Source organism: Podarcis melisellensis (genome assembly GCF_964234715.1).
Source record: "Podarcis melisellensis genome assembly, chromosome: 9".
Taxonomy (NCBI): Eukaryota; Metazoa; Chordata; class Lepidosauria; order Squamata; family Lacertidae; genus Podarcis; species Podarcis melisellensis.
Window position 1 is genome coordinate 25,775,359 of NC_138541.1, and position 19,346 is coordinate 25,794,704.

The 19,346-nt window shown below is 41.7% G+C and overlaps 1 protein-coding gene and 1 long non-coding RNA gene across 31 annotated transcripts in view; one reads left to right on the top strand and one right to left on the bottom strand.

Moving 5' to 3' along the window:
- Positions 1-19,346, top strand: part of ANK2 (ankyrin 2) — a 333,722-nt gene that overhangs the window by 296,912 nt on the left and 17,464 nt on the right. For 14 of the 30 annotated variants that reach the window (XM_081924696.1, XM_081924705.1, XM_081924693.1 and 11 more), the window contains 8 exons: positions 331-535; positions 1,313-1,409; positions 2,840-3,068; positions 4,406-4,531; positions 5,269-5,391; positions 6,791-6,823; positions 8,145-8,166; positions 18,705-18,779. In XM_081924696.1, the coding sequence (XP_081780822.1) occupies positions 331-535; positions 1,313-1,409; positions 2,840-3,068; positions 4,406-4,531; positions 5,269-5,391; positions 6,791-6,823; positions 8,145-8,166; positions 18,705-18,779 (910 nt within the window). Of the gene's footprint in view, positions 1-330; positions 536-1,312; positions 1,410-2,839; positions 3,069-4,405; positions 4,532-5,268; positions 5,392-6,790; positions 6,824-8,144; positions 8,167-11,306; positions 17,298-18,704; positions 18,780-19,346 lie in introns of all 30 variants that reach the window. The other 16 variants (XM_081924714.1, XM_081924715.1, XM_081924688.1 and 13 more) reach the window with 4 other exon arrangements.
- On the bottom strand, positions 7,124-11,300 carry LOC309377836. The gene is made up of 3 exons (XR_014171711.1): positions 9,351-11,300; positions 8,988-9,074; positions 7,124-7,610 (listed from the first exon to the last, which is right to left on the bottom strand). It is a non-coding gene; the product is annotated as an uncharacterized lncRNA (long non-coding RNA).

Genomic DNA, 19,346 nt, shown 5'->3' on the forward strand with positions numbered 1-19,346 from the left:
ATGAAAGTGTACACCATACAAATATTTAAATGAGTATATAAATGAGGGGTAGAAGACAGGAGTAAGCAGAAAATGGAATTGTAATTAATTGAGGCACGTGGAATGTGCAATGGGTAATGAGATCTATATAGCTTTAAATATATAGTCAAATTCATCAAAGACATTGCCCAATGGCTACGAATGATGATGAATATATGTTATTGCCAGAAACAATAGATTGTGGACCTGCTAAAGGCATCTGGTTGGCCACTGTAGAGAAGAAGAGGATGTTGTTATGATTGTTCAGATACCAATAATTAAGACTTTCATTTTGTACATGTCTTTGGTTAGGCTCAACCTATGCACAATGAGCTTGTAAAGAAGATTTTAGGCAACAAAGCCACATTCAGCCCTATTGTCACATTGGAACCCAGGAGAAGAAAATTCCATAAGCCAATAACAATGACTATTCCTGTTCCTAAAGCCTCTAGTGATCTGATGATTAATGGATATGGGGGTGATGCACCCACTCTAAGACTACTATGCAGCATAACAGGTAAGCTCATAAGAAGTAACTTGAATAGCTCAGTCAGTACAGCATAATTCTCTTATTCTCAAAGTTGTGGATTCAAGCCCCATGTTGGGTAAAAAAATCCCTGTATTGCAGCGAGCTGGGCTAGATGACCCTTGTGGTCCCTTCCAACTCTACAATTCTATGATTCTAAATGCACTGATGGGTCCATTAAGAAGGGTGGCATTGTATGTTGATGTCGTAGAGAACTCATTGAAAGCTCTTGCTTAGCCTATATTTGCAAAGTGGAAATAATGACCTCCATAGTTTATTGTTGAAATAAGATTTGGTTATTTGGTTAAAAATGTGGGTGTGTATTTATTTATTTTAATATCAAGTTATTAACCCTGAGCAACACCCAAGAACAGACCTTGGCTACAGCTTGTAAAGTTAGAGCTTCACCACAAGCTCAGATTCAAGTGAAATGCTGTGCCAAATCTTGGAGTCACTCGGTGCAGGATTAAGGAGGACTCTGGAGACACAAATTGGCTGTCAGCTCCTCTCCTGTTCTTGTGGTCTCACTAAGCCAGGCATCCCCAAACTCGGCCCTCCAGATGTTTTGGGACTACAATTCCCACCATCCCTAGCTAACAGGACCAGTGGTCAGGGATGGTGGGAATTGTAGTCCCAAAACAGCCGGAGGGCCGAGTTTGGGGATGCCTGCACCAAGCCATACTTTGGCTTATTACGTCATGACAACAAGGCCATTGACTTCTTGTAGGAAAGCTGAACATTTTTTCTCTTTGTCCTCAATTGTTTCAGGTGGAACAACACCTGCCCAGTGGGAAGACATCACAGGAACAACACCATTAACTTTTGTCAATGAATGTGTTTCCTTCACCACAAATGTATCTGCCAGGTACCACTGTCCAGAATAGTATATTTTCTTTAAACTGTACTTAAGTGTTTCAGCACTTTATCTTCAGCTTGATTACTTATTAATTGGACTCAAGTACCCCACCAAGGGACGCAGGTGGCGCTGTGGGTTAAAGCCTCAGCGCCTAGGACTTGCCGATCGAAAGGTCGGCGGTTCGAATCCCTGCGGCGGGGTGCGCTCCCGCTGCTCGGTCCCAGCGCCTGCCAACCTAGCAGTTCGAAAGCACCTCCGGGTGCAAGTAGATAAATAGGGACCGCTTACCAGCGGGAAGGTAAACGGCGTTTCCGTGTGCGGCTCTGGCTCGCCAGATGCAGCTTTGTCACGCTGGCCACGTGACCCGGAAGTGTCTCCGGACAGCGCTGGCCCCTGGCCTCTTAAGTGAGATGGGCGCACAACCCCAGAGTCTGTCAAGACTGGCCCGTACGGGCAGGGGTACCTTTACCTTTACCTTTTTACCCCACCAAAGTTTTATTTATCATTATTTACTTATTTGATTTATATACTTTATCCAAAGATCCCAGGGCAGTGTACAACATTAAGATCACATTTATGGGGCGTAATAGTAAAAACATAATGAAAAGCATAGTAATAAATAGCATAATAATAAAATAATCATAAGTTGTCGTCCCCCAGCTTTAACAGGCCATAGATTAATGGCCAAAGGTATGGGTAAAGAGGTATATTTTTGCCTGGTGCCTAAAGATACGTAATGATGGCACCAGACAAGCCTCTCTGAGGAGAGCCTTTCTCAGACAGGGAACTACCGCAGAAAAGCCCTGTTCTTGTGTTGCCTCCCTCTAAACCTCTTGGGGAGGAGAGACATAGCAAAGAGCCTCAGATAACAAGTGCAGGGTCTAGGTAGGTTTGTATGGAGACAGGAAGTCCTTAAGGTACTGTGCTAATGTGCTAATTCTGGTATTGTAGTGTTTGCAAAGTAATCCATCCTCTGGCCTGACCCTAAAATAATGATTAATTCTGGAGTCTGAAGAGTCTAATGTTGTTTTAATATCTGTTCTGAAGCTGGCAGCCATGGTATCCTAATATGGACAAAAGGAGAAACTGTGGTTAATTAGAGATTTCCTGGTTTGATCACCTGTGCTCTGCAAAGGTGGTGAAGGGACTGTGTACATATCCCAGTTCATTTCCCAGCTGAAAATGACTGTTCCAATGCATTTTGGTAATCTGGGAACCAGTAGAGATCCATTTCAAATTACACTCAGGCTTGGGCCACACCCAATGCAGAATCTAGATGATTTCCCCCCCATTAAGAATTTGTTTATTTCAAGCTAATGCACAAGTTATTTGAAATCAATACTAGTGTGATTCCTGGATGTATTTTCCAAATTCTGAACTTGTGTGTGTGTTACGTTAGACTTTTAACTATGTAACAGTCTATGTTTGTTTATTTGCAGGTTTTGGTTGATAGACTGTCGACAGATACAGGAATCTGTTACGTTTGCTTCCCAAGTATACAGAGAGATTATCTGTGTGCCCTACATGGCCAAATTTGTAGTGTTTGCCAAATCACATGATCCTATAGAAGCCCGATTAAGATGTTTCTGTATGACGGATGATAAAGTGGATAAAACGCTAGAACAGCAAGAAAACTTTGCTGAAGTTGCCCGAAGCAGAGATGTAGAGGTATGGAATTAAACATGCAAAATGAATTCCTTCATTCACATTTTAGTACATGTATTTTTAAAACCATTGTCTTAATTTCCTTTTGTAGGTAGAAAGAAAAAGAAAATCTCTCATTTTAAATCTTAATGTGGGTAATATCTAGCTAAGTCACCCTCCAAGAATACCCACTGATTTCAATTGGTGTACTCTGCGTAGAATTAAAACTGGTCATTATTGTATATCCTTTATCTGCTTGTTTGTTTGTTTATTAGAAATATTTTATAGCCCACCCTTAATCTATACAGATACCGGAATGGGGTATGAAACATATACAAATATTAAAATACCTAACAAAAATATGTTAGAACACATGCAGATATTTCTTTTTATTGGGAAGAAAAGGAACTACAGTGGTACCTCAGTTTAAGAACAGTCCTGTTTAGGAATGATTTGGTTTACGAACTCCGCAAAACCAAAAATAGTGTCCCGATTTGAGAACTTTACCTCGGTCTAAGAACAGAATCCACACGGTGGAAGGGCACCGGCGGTGGGAGGCCTCATTAGGGAAAGCGCACCTCGGTTTAAGAACGGTTTCGGATTAAGAACGGACTTCCGGAACAGATTAAGTTCGTAAACTGAGGTACCACTGTACAGGGACTCCCGGTCCAGATTAAAACATTTATATGGAGGGTGGAACTGAACCTTTCCTACTCTTGTTTCCTTTTTCCTTGACATTCTTCCCACCCCTGCCATGGGTGAAAAGCTGCTTTTGCTATGGGAGGAAAAACTATTTGCCATAGGTGTAAATAGCAGCTTTCAAGAGGAAATGGTCGAAGGAAAAAGGGTTAATCCTTCTCTCTCCACCACCATTTCTATGCCATGTTCGTGTTGCAGATCAAGTCCCCCTGCAATTTTGTTTAGTGGCAAATACAATCACAAAGCACATTGTCCAGATTGGGATCTGAAACAATATGTGGCACCTATCTCCACCCTCTAAGAGGAATTCTCCTGTTCAGTATTCTTCTCAACCTAGAACAGCCATAGTTCAGATCAGTTATGGATTTTAAGCAGGGGGAAATATTTTTTATCTTCCTTGTTTGCGTATAAGACTTTCTGTTATACTATATAGTACTTGAGGGCCAGCTGTCATCTCCCAAAACGCTTTATTGCCATTTAGCAAAGTGGTGGTTCTAGAGGGCTGTGGAATCTGTGGCCCCTCAGATGAACTTCCACTTCTGTCAATCCCAGCTAGTGGACCAGTGCATCCTAGGAATTGAATAAAGGTAATAATGAACTCTCTTCTACATTTCCATGATACTTACTGCTATTATATTTTGTTCTTTATCAACCATATGTAGGTATTAGAAGGAAAGCCCATCTATGTGGACTGCTTTGGGAATCTAGTACCACTAACAAAGAGTGGCCAACATCACATATTCAGTTTTTATGCCTTCAAAGAAAATAGACTTCCATTGTTTGTCAAGGTAATAGATACAAGTCCATATCTAAACTTTCATTTTATTTGGTGGTGACTATTCAACAAGCAGAAACAGCCCATCCATATACAGCCAGAAACCACCATTCTTTAACTATTTTAATAATAGCACCAAAGCTGATGAACTGCATTTCAAGGGCAGTGGTCTACTTTATCTCCTTTTGTGCACCTAGATGTGCAACAGTGCTTCGGCATTTTATGCAATGGAATGAAAAACGGCAAATGGGGGGGTGGGGAGTAGTTGCCTGAACATTCACCATGTTTCAAATAAAAACCGAAGATCTATAAAAATGTTGATATCTGCCCTCTGGCTTTAGATCTCCCTTTGGAGATTCAACATTTTCACTTTAAGGCAAAAATATTAAAGTTTCTTTAAGCAGGGTTTAGTGTCAGTGGGTAAATAGAACTTTACTTAGGTACTGTAATACCTCTGGTTGCGAAAATGATCCGTGCGAGAGGCACGTTCACAACTCGCAGCATTCACAGCCTTAAGTGCTGCGTATGCGCACGCATGTGACACAATTCGGTGCTTCTGCACATGTGCAAGCAGTCCGCAACCCAAAAACGCGCAACCCGCAGCGTTCATAACCCGAGGTATGACTGTATGTCTTCATCCGTACATTTAATACATTTGCATCATAAATATTTTATAATTTTGTCTCTGTAGTATTTTGTATCTCTTTAAGCTGTAGCATTGTGTGTGTTTTGCTTTGCTTTTTGCACTAGGTCCGAGACACAACACAAGAACCTTGTGGGCGCTTGTCATTTATGAAGGAGCCTAAATCTTCTAGAGGCCTCGTACATCAAGCCATCTGCAATCTGAATATCACATTGCCAAATTACACAAAGGTACTGCATAATACAATGAAAAGATCTTTGCTCACATACTAGCCGGCACACTGAAATTTCAGAACTCCTAATCCCTGGCTTTGTTTTGCACAAAATACAAGGAGTGGCTTATCTTTTGGGTTAAGTGGCTGTGAGTTTTTATTTTTAAGACTTTAATTAAACATTTTTTAATATTACATATAGAGTAGGATTGGGGAGCCCGTGGCCCTCCAGATGTTGCCAAATTACATCTCTCAACATCTCCTCCCATTGGCTGTGCTGGATGGAGTGGATGGCAGTTAGATCATCATCTGTAAGGTCATAGGTTCCTCACCCCTAACATAGAAGGTGCATTAATTATAGAGTATTCTCTAGGTGGGTGGCTCTCACACCATGGCCTTGAATTGGCTCAGCAGCATCGATTTTCTGAGTTAAAAGTATAAATACTGGGGATTATATATATCCAAAGAGCCAATACCAAAAGAACCCATCATATGATACTTTGCAGATTTCTTGAGCGTTACGCCTAGTAGTTTGCTCAGACAGAAGTGTAGTGCTGGAGGAGAAAGACTGCAAAGGCACTTTAGTGTCTGGGTTCTCATATATATCACCTTCCTGCCCATTCCAAGTTGATCTGTGATCTTCTGTTTATTTGTGTTCATAGCTAAGTCATTCACATAAGCAATTAAATGCATAGAACAGAGTCTCATGTGCACGATGTGTGTCTTCTCACTTTCATTGGAATTTAAAGTATTACAGATTTAAGCTTGAAAAATCAAATATGAAGAGAGAGCAATTAACACATGCAAAATTTTGTTACATTTTCTTTGACATTCCAACCATGTATTTTCAGGGTTGGCACAAGACCTCCACCGCCACCTCCTCACTTTTGGGGGGTAGCAGTGTAGCATTGCCCTGCTTGCTTTCAACAGTATTTGCTGTTGTCACAGCAATTCGGCGACATTCCTCAGAACTGGACATGCCAAGCAGCCAACAGTAGTGATGGTGGGGGCAGCCCTACAGGTGGTGAATGGAGGTTCACAATCTGCTGCCTCTCCCAATCCACTGCCTGAGCCAGCATGGCAAATGGCAGGTCCAATCTTGTATACTTGGGTCAGGCTTGGTGGTTGAGAAATAGTATCTTGGCTTCTTTGAAATGCAGTAATAAAAATCAAGAAAGAGCCAAAAATATCCAAACAGCTTCCCACTTTTTAATTATCTTAAGTCCCCAGCTTAAGAAAAATAATGAACTGATTCTCTTGTTCCCTTTTTTTCCTCCTTAGGAAAAAGTGCAGAAATAGTATTCATTTTGTACTCTTGCCAATTGAATATGACCAGAAATCATTCTTTTCCTTTAACTGCATCCTATCTTTTCCTGCTCTGTTTTTCTCTTTTCTTGCATGGCATATTGGGCTGAAAGGAATCAGAATCAGATCAAGAACAGGAAGAAGAGGTAATCTTGCTAATAGATCAGTACTCTATAAAACCCCTGTGACCAAAATTAAAATTCCCTTGGGTATGCATGCGGAAGTTCACCAAGTCTCCCTGCAAAGCACTCACTCATGGCTCCAGAGTCCTCGAACTCTGAGGAGCAACTCTTCAAATTGTAAAGAGCTGCAGCAGGAGGGGGGGGAGAGATAAAAACACAGTACGTGTGATCTTTTAAATTTTTATTTGAGAATCTGAGTCATTGTTTATAAATAAATAAATAAAATTGATTATGAAGTTGATTTTTTTAAAAAACAAGGCAGAAATCAGTGCAGTGATACACTACATACCAAAACTCATTCAGATGCAATGCTAACCTATTATATGAATGAGCCTTAGGTTTGTGCATTCCTCCCTCCTCTCTATTCCTTCCACGTTTTTGTTTTAGCCACAGTTTATTATCTCCATCTCACCTTGCATTTTAAAATTTAGAAAGGTGGTGATGAATATTATAATAGAGCTGTATTGTTTCTACCCCCCCCCCAAAGCAAATATTGCCCTCTCCCTCCAAAGAATTTCCACAAGGTAATAGAACCTTAGACACCTACTGTGATATCAGATGCATAGCTGGCATCTTAGGACATCTCAAGCTATGTACCTGGCTCCTACTTTTTTACTAACAAATGTGCCAATATATTGTTCTTGCACTTTTGCAAGTCGAGATACGAATAACGTGCTTGCCGCTTCCACCTTCTTCACTGTTTCTCCCTGTCCTGCTCAGTGATCTTTCTGTGCAAATTCCAACTTAGAGCCTAAATGCAACAAATTAACAATTTAGATTACATAGTTTGATAATAGCAGGAACTAATTACCAAGGTTCATCAGTGGCTTAAACGCATTGCTAGCTCTTATTTGAATTCAGCTTTTTTCGCTCTATAGGACACACTTTTCCCCCTCCAAAAATTAAGGGGAAATGTGTGTGCGTCCTATGGAGCGAATGTAAGCTCCTTGGCTTCAGTGATAGCAACACGAAACCTCCAAAGCGCAGAGGGAGCGCTCCCTCTGCGCTCCGGAGGCTACGCGTTGCTTTCGCTGAAGCCTGGAGAGCGAGAGGGGTCGGTGCGTCCTATGGTCGGGTGCGTCCTATAGAGCGAAAAATACGGTAAGTTGCAATACTTATCAGGAAGGCACTCCAATTGAATCCAGTGGGTTTTACTTCCAAGAAAGTGTAGTTAGGATTGACCTACAGGCTTCAATGGTAAATTAGCTGGTGTTCTAGGTGATATTTCTCACTGGTTTTTATGACTCAAAGTGCTGTAACCATTTCACTCTGTGTTCTCTTTCAGACTGACATGACATCAGAAAAACGTAAGATTGTAATAAAAACGTTATTTGTCTAATCATTAAGTTAAGCATAAGAGAGTGTGCAAATTCTAATTGCCACTGATGATATTAATTTTCTAAAAGAATGATATAATAATGTAAATTTAGCTTTTAGCTTTTAGATGTTATTTAATATGTTACTAATAATTAAAATAAAAGTACTAAGACAGTTCATCTAAGCATTCACTTTCCTTTTGACATCCCCTGGTGACCCCTGCTATTGCTGTTAGGCTTGTATAAATCCCCATATTTTATTTCATTTTTTATTTTGTATGTATGTTCACATAAAGTCATTGCATTTTATAAGTTAATTACAGTATCACCTTTAAAGATTCAGCTTCTATAAACTACCTTCATTAAATTATTTACATGCAATATGCATGTCGCTGTGTATAAAAGTGATACTGTTTTAAGTAACAAAGTTCCATAATCCATTCACCCTCTCTTACTTTGGTGAAGTATTTCTGAAAAGCATATTTATGTATTGGGACATTGTCACTAGCTATTATTGATTATAGCTGTAGTTGGAAGTGGAGCAGGACAGGAAGGGGAATGATGGCAACAAGTGTTGGGTTAAAATCAGGTCACAAGTTCACTAAATTACAGCTTCCAGGCAGATCATGGCATGGGCAAAGGACTAAAACAACATGGCAGCCCTGCTACCAGTGATACTTTTCAACCCAGTTGCTGGAAGGTCAGCTTACGCCACTCATGTTGTCTGCTTTCAAGAACCAGAAGCTATGGAAGATACTGCAGAGTGCAAATTGAGTGGAAGTGAGCCATTGGGCCCATAAGGCCGTGCTCACCCTGTAGGTGGAGCATGTAGCACCCCACTTGCCCTAATGCTGTGGCCCCTGCCCAGTGCCAGTCCTCAATTAGTTGGGCCAGAGTTCCTGACACAAAAATGAAAAATGAAACAAGTAACATTTGCTATAAGGGAGGCAAAAATTCTGGAACTAAACAGCCATTGACATAGGCAAGTGAAATTCTTTCATGGCTCCATCAGCCAGCAGCTGGAAACATGCAGTAAAAGAAACAGCTGCTTTTTCAGAAGCCTGGAAGGGCAGGGAAGGAGAACACTGCCATGAGTCCAGGCAGGGACTGGAACCTATAGCCCTGGAGTAGATCAGGTGGCAAAGTTCTCTCCCTAGTTCACCCTAAAAACTCACCCAAGAAAGGTCACCAGGCAGTGCTGAATTGCTAAAGGCAGTTTCCGGTCTAGGTGGGAGCTGTGCAAGGCAGCCCCATTCTTCCACCGGGCACAGTCGAAGTCCGTGGCTAAGGGAAGTAAGAAGTATAAATTAAAAAAGAGATTGTTACATTCTTAAATAATGAACTGTTTTGTAAAATGACTTCTGTTAATAATAAATAAATGAAAACAAAATTACTTATACCCCGCCCATCTGATGGGGTTGCCCCAGCAACTCTGGGTGGCCTCCAACAAAACTAAAAGTATAATAAAACATCAAACATTTAAAACTTCCCAGTATAGGGCTGCCTTCAGGTATCTTTGGAGAGTTGTATAGTTCTTTATTTCCTTTACATCTGATGGGAGGGCGTTCCACAGGGCGGGCACCACTACCGAGAAGGCCTTCTGTTCCCTGTAACTTCACTTCTTGCAGTGAGGGAACTGCCAGCCCTCGGAGCTGGACCTCAAATGATCAGGAAGTTACACTGGAAGCTACTTTTCAGCAGAAGAATGGGAGGTAAACATTCTTAAAATATATCATTAAATAAATCTTTTCATGCAGAATTGCAGGCTGCCTTGGGTCAGGTTCCTCTGTCTTTACCTCCGCTCTAGTTGGGCTCCTCCTCTGCTCTGCTTTTCTTCTCCATGATGCTCATTTCTTGGCCTTTTGGTCAAGTTACAATATCATATAGTCTCAAAGTTTAACCAATTCCACACGTTTGTGTTGCTAAATGATAAGAAATTTTAAAATGCTTTCGTTCACACAAAACCCCTGAACAAATATGGGGGAGGGGAGACACATTACTCTGAAGTAAGTTTTACTGTAAACATATTCCTGATGCTTTATATGTTAATAGTGGGAGTGGGGACAATACTTCACCATAGTATGTTGCATTTGATTTTAAGCCTTTTTCATTTATAACCATCTTAAGTTTTGTTGGTGTCTTTTTTCCTTTTATTTTATTGTAAGGATACTTACCCTGCAATGTATGCAACAGCTTTGCTTTGCATGGAAATAACTTGGCTTACATATATATGTATATGTACTGTGTCTATTTGTGTCTGTGTGTGTGTATGTGCCCTGTATGAATGTTTTTGGTTGCCATGCATTACATTCCCCCCTAACCTATGAATTCTCTGTTGAGCTAGTCACTATTTAAAATTTCCCTTCCCACTTTTTTATATCATCATCATCATCTCTTTCCCTTGATTTCCCCTCCATTTGTTTGAATAATGAGGATGTTCCAAGGAAAGGACCATTCCTCTTGAAATAAAAGCCTGTGTGTGTCTGTGTCACCATCTGAATGTAAGATTCCCCTTAGATGAAATGCCGGTTTGCAGCTGCCTCAGATATCAATGCATTTCATTTACTCTAGATTATCTCAGAATTAAATGTAAATACACAACTTCTAACTTTGGTTCTTAAAGAAAAGTTTACAACCGTTTACCTAATTTTGGTTCTGAAGTTTGCTACCACTGGCTTTCTCTTTGAGGAGATCAACTTCCAACCAACTTAACAATCTCCCCCCACCCACACACCTTTGTTCTCTGTTTTTATTTGAACATTGATCTGTAACATCTGGACAATCTTGAGATGCCTATCTTTGTGTAAATTCCACTGTTTCTTTTTCTTGCCCACTTTTGTTTTTCTAGTGTCCTTGGTTGATAAAAGCTTTGGTGTTGTATGTGTGTGTGTGCTGTACTCCGAAAACTAAGCAAGTTATTTCCTGCCCACTTTCCTTTTCAGTTTCCCCCCGTTAGCTTTGCTTTGCTTTTTTTTCCACCCTCAGATTTGTGGATCCACCATACCCAGACAGTTTTGTTGACCCTCCTACCGCTGCAATCAAAGACAGTCATTTCAGTCCTGATTACATTTTTTCAATCTCTATTTTCGATTTCCATTTATTTCCAATGTTTTTCCCCATTTGCATCAAAGATGATGATGAAACAGAATCTACAGAAACATCTGTCCTGAAAAGTCACCTTGTCAATGAAGTCCCTGTCCTAGCCAGCCCAGACTTGCTATCTGAAGTCTCTGAGATGAAACAAGATTTGATTAAAATGAGTGCCATCTTGACCACAGACTCAGCTGAAAAGTCAGGCTCCATTAAGGTGAAGGACCTTGTGAAAGCTGCCGATGAAGAACCTGGAGAACCATTTGAGATTGTGGAAAGAGTTAAGGAGGATTTGGAAAAAGTGAACGAAATCCTGAGAAGTGGAAGCTGTCCAAAAGAAGGGCCAGTTCTTCAAAGATCCAGTTCTGAGAAAGAGCTGGCAGAAGAAGAATGGGTCCTTGTAAGCGATGAAGAAATAGAAGAGGCTAAGCAGAATGCTCCGCTGGAAGTTACCGAGCCTGTTTGCACAGAAACTAGAATAGGCAAAGGGAAAACAGAGAAAGAAAAGAAAGACATGGCGGGAATGATCGATCATCTCAGCCAAGATCTAAAAGATTACATGTCACTTAATGAAATGCAGCCTAAGACATTACAAGAAGACATAGTAGAAGAGAGATTTGAAGCTGTGGTTGTAAGCAGGGGCTCTGAAAAAGGTGGGGGAAGCCAAGAGAAGAAGCAGGTCCAGCAAAAACCTACCTTGGAAATTAAAAAACCAGTTAGGAAGAAATTAAAAGATAAACAAAAGCCAAAGGATGAAGAAACCAAAGGAAAGAAAGAACATTCAGGACTAACAAAGTTCAGCTCAGATGAGTCTATAGATGAAGAGGTAGGGTTAGCCCCTGCAGAGCCTTCCAAGACAACAGCTGTGTCTCCTGTTATAGAAGAAACTCCTATTGGCTCAATCAAAGATAAAGTGAAAGCCCTTCAGAAGAGAGTGGAAGATGAGCAGAAAGGACGTTCAAAATTGCCTGTTCGCACCCCAGGAAAAGAAGGGGCAACCGAGAAGTCTGTTGCAAAGCTATCGCAGCCTAAAAAAATTATTTACAAAGCGAAACCCCCATCTTCTCCCTCTGCCTCAAAGACCCCAGCTTCCCCCTCTGCCTCAAAAACGCCAGCTTCCCCTTCTGGCTCAAAAACACCAGCTTCTCCCTCTGCCTCAAAGACTGCAGCCTCCTCCTCTGCCTCAAAGATTCCCGCTTCTCCCTCTGCCTCAAAGACTGCAGCTTCCCCCTCTGCTTCAAAACTCTCCTCTCCCTCTACTAAGAAGCCAGCTGTTTCTCCCACAACTAAGAAGCCAGCTGTTTCTCCCACATCTAAAAAGCCACCCGTTTCTCCCACATCTAAGAAGCCACCTGTTTCTCCCACAACCAAGAAGCCACCTGTTTCACCTTCTTCTAAAACAGAGAGACTTGAAGAAACGATGTCTGTTCGTGAACTGATGAAAGCCTTCCAGTCAGGTCAAGATCCATCAAAGCATAAGGCTGGACTTTTTGAGCATAAGTCTGTGAAACAGAAACAGCAGGTCTCTGAGAAAGAGCCGGCTAAGAAAGGAGCTGCTCAGGCAGACACTGAAAAGAAGCAGGCAATGACACAAAGAGACACACACAAAAAAGATAGTCCAAAAGGTAAAAAGAGCCAGGAACCTCAGGCAGAGGCAGGCTTGCAATCTAAGAAAGAGGCACAGGGTACTCTGAAAAAAGATTTAGCCATGCAGCAGACAAAGCAGCAGAGTAGTAAAACTGCAGAAAAAGATGTTCCAGCAACTGATGATGACAATGCAAAGGGTGTGGCCCTGACATTTGATGACCAAGGGGATACTGACCTTCAAATCAGCCCAGACAGAAAGACGTCCACAGATTTTACTGATGTCATAAAGGAAGAGCTTGAGGAGAATGATAAATACCAACAGTTCCGGCACATTTCAATTACCGAGGAAGGTGAGCTTCACTTAGATCAAGTACTGACCAGTCCATTCAATGTTACATTTCCATCAGAATATGTGAAAGATGGTTTTTTGCCCGCTCTCTCCTTGCAAAGTGGTGCTCTGGATGGCAGCTCAGAAAGCCTTAAACATGAAGGCATAGCAGATTCTCCAGTTGGTAGCCTGCTCGATGGGACCCCTCAGATCAGCTCTGAGGAAAGTTATAAGCATGAGGGATTGGCCGAAACTCCAGAAACAAGCCCCGAGAGCCTCTCTTTTTCACCAAAGAAAACAGAAACTGCTGACCAGATGGAAGAAACAGAATTAGCCAGTACAGTGCAGAGAGCAGCAGAGGCACATTCACCAAAGGGACTTTCTCCAACAAAAAGTGAAAGGACTGTTGCTGACAAAGACATAAAAGTTATAATCGGCTCAGAGTCCCTCTCTCCTCGTTTGTCAGAAGAAGTAGAAGTTACAACCTCCAAAGAAGAGATAGGCAAATGTACAGATTCTAGCTCAACATTGATTGATAAGGATGCTGTCAGGGATGAGCAAGGACATTTAACTAAGTTATCTGAAGTGCATGATACTATTTTAGAGAAAGAGGATCAGGCATCCTTTGAGCACCATGCCATTAGTAGAGGACTGGAGCTTTCACTTCCTAGCCAAGACAGTGAAGGTCTTAGCCCAGTTGCAGATGAATCCTTAGCTATAAGCCATAAAGATTCATTAGAAGCAAGCCCAGTACTGGAAGATAATTCCTCCCGTAAAACACCCGATTCCCTTGAGCCTAGTCCTACCAAAGAATCCCCCTGCCGCGATTCTCTTGAAAGCAGCCCCGTAGAACAGAAAACAAAGACTGGTTTCCCTCCAGGACCTGGTCCCATGCAGGCTGCCTTTGCCAAAGCAGAAAACTTCCCAGAGCTGACACCTGTGCGATCTAGACTTTTACGTGACCCCGATGGCAGTGCTGAAGATGACAGTTTAGAGCAAACCTCTCTTATGGAAAGCTCAGGGAAAAGCCCTCTTTCACCCGAGACTCCCAGCTCCGAAGAAATTAGTTATGAAATCACACCCAAGACAACAGATTCGCAAATGCTCTCAAACATACCCAAGTCAGCTGTGATTCCTGAAGTCAGTGAAGAGCCAGAAGATGACCCCGAAGGTGAGCCGACGAGGAGGTTCACACCAGAAGAAGAGATGTTTAAAATGGTGACTAAAGTCAAAATGTTTGATGAGCTGGAACAGGAAGCAAAGCAGAAGCGGGACTTTAGAAAGGACCCCAAACAAGAAGATGCTTCTTCAGCTTCTGATTTGGAAGCTGCGTCTGAACTTGAATTTGCACCCTCAATGCCAGTAGAAGATGATGGCATACCTACTGTACTCACTTCTGCAGCTGAATCTAGAAAGACTTCTTCCTCTTCAGAAAGTGAGCCAGAATTAACAAAGCTGAAAAAGGAGGCTGACTCTGGGCTGCTGATGGAGCCTGTAATTAGGGTGCAGCCTCCTTCACCTCATCTTTGTCATAGGGATTCCAGTTCTAGTCCTGAAGAAACAGGGTTTCAGCCTATTGAATCCAAGCAGCATGAATTTGGTACCGAAGAGGACAACACAGAATCAGATAAGCCAACAGAGGAAACCAAAATGTCTGGTGATACCTCTCTTGCCTCAGATACTAGCATCATAGCACAAGCTAGCGAGTCCAAGTGCTACAGCACTGATGAGAGTGACACTGCTAGCCCTAATGGCCCCATGATGCAGCCTGAGGAGGCATTCTACCATTCTGTGGGTGGTGACGCCCCCAAAATAGCTGAGTTATATGAAACCTCAGTGGCGTCTCACAACCAGGATGATTCTGAGAAAGATGCTGGAGCATCTGAGGAGGTAACACCCAGAGACATGGTTGCCATGGGAACCAGAGAGGGCTCCTGTACCCCTGGCTCCTCTCATTGCTGTATACCCCCAAATGATGAATCGGCTACTGTTGTTTCACCTGTTCACTCCCCTTTGGGAAGTGATTTGGCTGAAACTAACAACATTGTAGAGATGGCACAAAGGGATTTTTGTAGTGTAGAACACTCTGCAGACCATTCGCCTCAAACAACCCAAAAGGGTGACCCTGAAAGGAATGCAGATGATGTTGATGAAAGCAGTTCTCTGCCCATAACAAGCCCTTATGAAAATGTCCCTTCACAGCACTTTTTTACTAGCACTGAAATTAGTTCAGGAACTGGTTTAAGGATGACAACAGACCAGTCATCTGGGGTTCATCATTCTACTGAGGTAGAAACTACCTTCAGTGAGGAAATTGCACTGACCAGTTCCCTTTGTACACCAGCACCTGTAGGTTCTGAGGTTCAGACCTCAGAAGATATCTATATGGAGTTAGAATCCAAACATGTGGGCATCTTTCAGAAACAATCAACTTCAACATCAGAGGCCACATCACTAGATGAAGCTGCTCTACAAGATATCAGAGATGAAGCTGAGAAAATAATCAACCAAGTGATCATAACCAGGACAGATGTGGATTCTGACAAGTGGAGTCAGATACGTGAAGATGATGATGCTTTTGAGGCTCGGGTGAAAGAGGAAGAACAAAGGATATTTGGCTTAATGGTAGACAGGAGATCACAAGGCACCACACCTGACACGACACCAGCCAGGACTCCTACAGAAGAAGGGACGCCTACCAGTGAACAAAACCCCTTTCTTTTCCAAGAAGGGAAATTGTTTGAAATGACAAGGAGTGGTGCCATTGACATGACCAAGAGGAATTATTCTGATGAAAACTTACACTTTTTCCAAATGGGAGAGCAGTCTCAGGAAGATGTGTCCTTATCTGAAGAAATGAGAGAAGCTGAAGGCCTGGAATCTCTCCAGCAGGAGCAACCCCCAGTTCCATTTGCGTCTTCTGAACTAGATGAAGCAGAGATGCCTATAAAAGGCTCATTCACATCTGTATCAGAGGATGAGGCCAGTGGTTTCTACACCACAAAAGGGGATATTAAATCTAGAATCCCTATTAAAATGGGCATTTCAGCCTCTTCAAAGTCACCAAAGAAAGAAACTGCTGCTTCTGATGATGATGACTTCTTCCCTAGAGCTGATACTGAAGACATGTTTGACAGCTCCCAGGTGCCTTGCCCTGTCTCTCCCGAGCAGACTGTGATTGATGTACAGTTAGATTTTTCAACAGTCACTAGGTCAGTGTATGCTGAGCAGGAAGATGATTCCCCAGACTCCTCACCAGAGGAGCAGAAATCTGTGATTGAAATCCCCACTGCCATCATGGAAAGTGTGCCTTCTGAAAGCAAATCCAAAATTCCCATTAGGACAACTCCCGCTGCATCCCACTCATTGCAACAATCAGAGCTTGAGAGCCTTCCTTCAGATAGCTTTGTTGAGGCCCTAGAGGAATCGGAGGATGACCCGTCCAAACCAAAGTCTAAGATTCCAGTCAAAGCAGTTTTCCAAAGAGTTGAACAAGAGTGTTTGTATACAGAGACGTCTGTCTGGAAGCCAGAGTCAGCTAAAGCGCTTGACAAAACATGCAAGCTACCTGCGAAACAAGACATTAGGAGCAAATCTGAATCTGATGAAAGTGCCTCCGTGGACTCAAAGGCTAAGCGTTCAGTCAAAGCTAGAAGCTATGCTGAGGCCGAAGCAGAAACCAGAGAGAGGGTGGGTGAGATGAAGCTTGAGGTAGAATCAGACGAGCAGACGACTTCACGACCAAAGATATTTCCTTCGCGGTTGCCCGTTAAGAACAGAAGCGCCTCAGCTTCCCGCAGTGCTGTTAGTCCCACTAAAGAAAGTAAGGAACATTTTTTTGACCTTTACAAAAACTCCATAGAGTTCTTTGAAGAGATTAGCGATGAAGCTTCCAAATTAGTGGATAGACTTACTCAGTCAGAGAAAGAACAAGAATTAGTTTCAGATGATGAAAGTAGTAGCGCCCTAGAAGTTTCAGTTATTGAAAATGTGCCATCCATTGAGACCCAGCAGTCAGTTGCCGAGGACATCTTTGACACCAGGCCCATTTGGGATGAGTCTATTGAGACTCTGATTGAGCGTATTCCTGATGAAAATGTCCCTGACCATGTTGAAGGTATTTGCCAGCCATTGGGATTCCCTTTGCTACGCATGTCATGAATCGCAATTCTTTGGTTGTTGTTTCTTCCCTTCTTTCCCCCTTGCTTTTTTTTGTGTGTGGTTTGTGTGTCTCCTTTTTAAAGCTTCCTGTGGTTGTCAATGTGTTTTGTGTAAGCTCCGTTTGTTTTGTTTTATGTCGTGTATGTATTTTACTATCCCTGAAACAATCTCAAGATTGCACACTGCAAATGCTTACGCAAAGGATAAAACATAGCAATATAGTCCTTTTCGTTAAAACAACAACATTTGTTCATGTTGTTTAACTAACAAATTTAGAGCATTATTATTTCGCTTCTAATACAGCTGACCACGCAAGTTTTAGTTTTTGGATTCTCTTCACTATAATTGAATCACTTTGCCATGAATTACTTTTGACACAGATGAACCAGGTAAGATTACTATAATTCAGGATATGCAAGTCCATATAGGTGTGCCAAAAGCAAAGTTATTAGTGCCTTAAAAAAAACTCCAATCCTTTTATTGTTGTTGTACTTTTGCTTGGCACCATTTACTAATGGAAGGTGGTGCACTGGATTTATAGACTTAATCATGTTAAATTTAATGCCCAATGTTTAGATCCATTTTTTTAAAAAAAGAACTTCCTATAATAGCACTGAGGAGCAATAAGAGGAAAATATGGTAACTGAATTTTGAGCTGTAGAGACTATGACTTCAAATGCACACACAGGAAAACAAAAACTCAAACTCTGCTGGTATCAGATTGGCTGTTGGGGTTATTAATTCTTGCTGCTTTGGTGCAAATATCGCTGAAAAAAAGTGTGCACTTGCTTTTGCATGCCTTCTTTGTAAAGAGCTAGGAATGCAACATGCTCTAGCAAAAAAAAAAACACCAAACTTAATACTGCTAAATACTAATGCTGCACAGATATCATGATCTGGAAATCTTTTTGATGATTGTAAGCAGTGCAACTTAAAAAATATGATGCTCTTAATGTTTGAAATGAAGTTTCGGATACATCACCTAATTCTGCAAATATGAGTTTGATGGCCATTTGCCATTACTTTAAAGAGGCATGAAAAAACATATTTCCCGCTCCAGCAAATTATTTATCTCTCCCTTTGTTCTGTTTTATTTTAAATGTTTAGGAGTTATGAGCTCCAAAATAAATTGAGGACAGTGTTTTCCAAAGCCTCCAATACCATACTCAATTAAGCGGGCATTTTAAATAAAGTGCTTTGTATTCAAATATTTCCATTCTAGCTACATACCAAGAGCTTTGGTTTCCTTTGAAAGCAGACACTGTTAAACACTGGCCTTATTTTATGGAGTCTCTCCCCGTGAGGCAGATCAGTTTTGCCTTAAAAACAAAACAAAAACCTGTCCTATTTGACCTTGCTTTAGATCAACAGGATGATCAAGAAAGGATAGAGGAAAGACTGGCACATATCGCTGATCACCTTGGATTCAGCTGGACAGGTAAGCTCTAATGTGGTTGAGATCACAAACATCTTAGGGAAATGAAACGTCTAGCTCTTCTTCCCTATGTGTTAAGACACCAACTTGAATTACAGCTGCCTACCAGGGACGGTAGCTGTAGATCCGACTGGCATGTTTTATTACAGATTTTACTTAAGTTATTCCTACATGCTCAGGAAAAGCATTGTGTGAATTCTTAACACAGAGAACATACTGAGATTTTGATCCAAAATGGCTGCCAGAATACAGGTGCTGGATAGTAAAAGTAATCCCTGTACGGCCACTTTTGTTTTTTGAGTGAAGAGCAACACATTTGGCTTTTTGAGGCAGAACAGCAGATGGTTCTCATCCACCCAAGGTATACAGCACCCAAGGCCGATCAAGTTATCTTAGCACAGCATGATGCATGACATCCAAAACTCAAATCATTAACAATTTGCTTCCCTTTTGTGATGTACCAAATCAGCTTAAAGCAACTGCCTTATTCTACCTAATGGTTGGACTGGCCTTGGAGAAGAAAATATAGCTCCTGTTTCCTCTAAACTGAAGCTGAGATGTGACAAATGA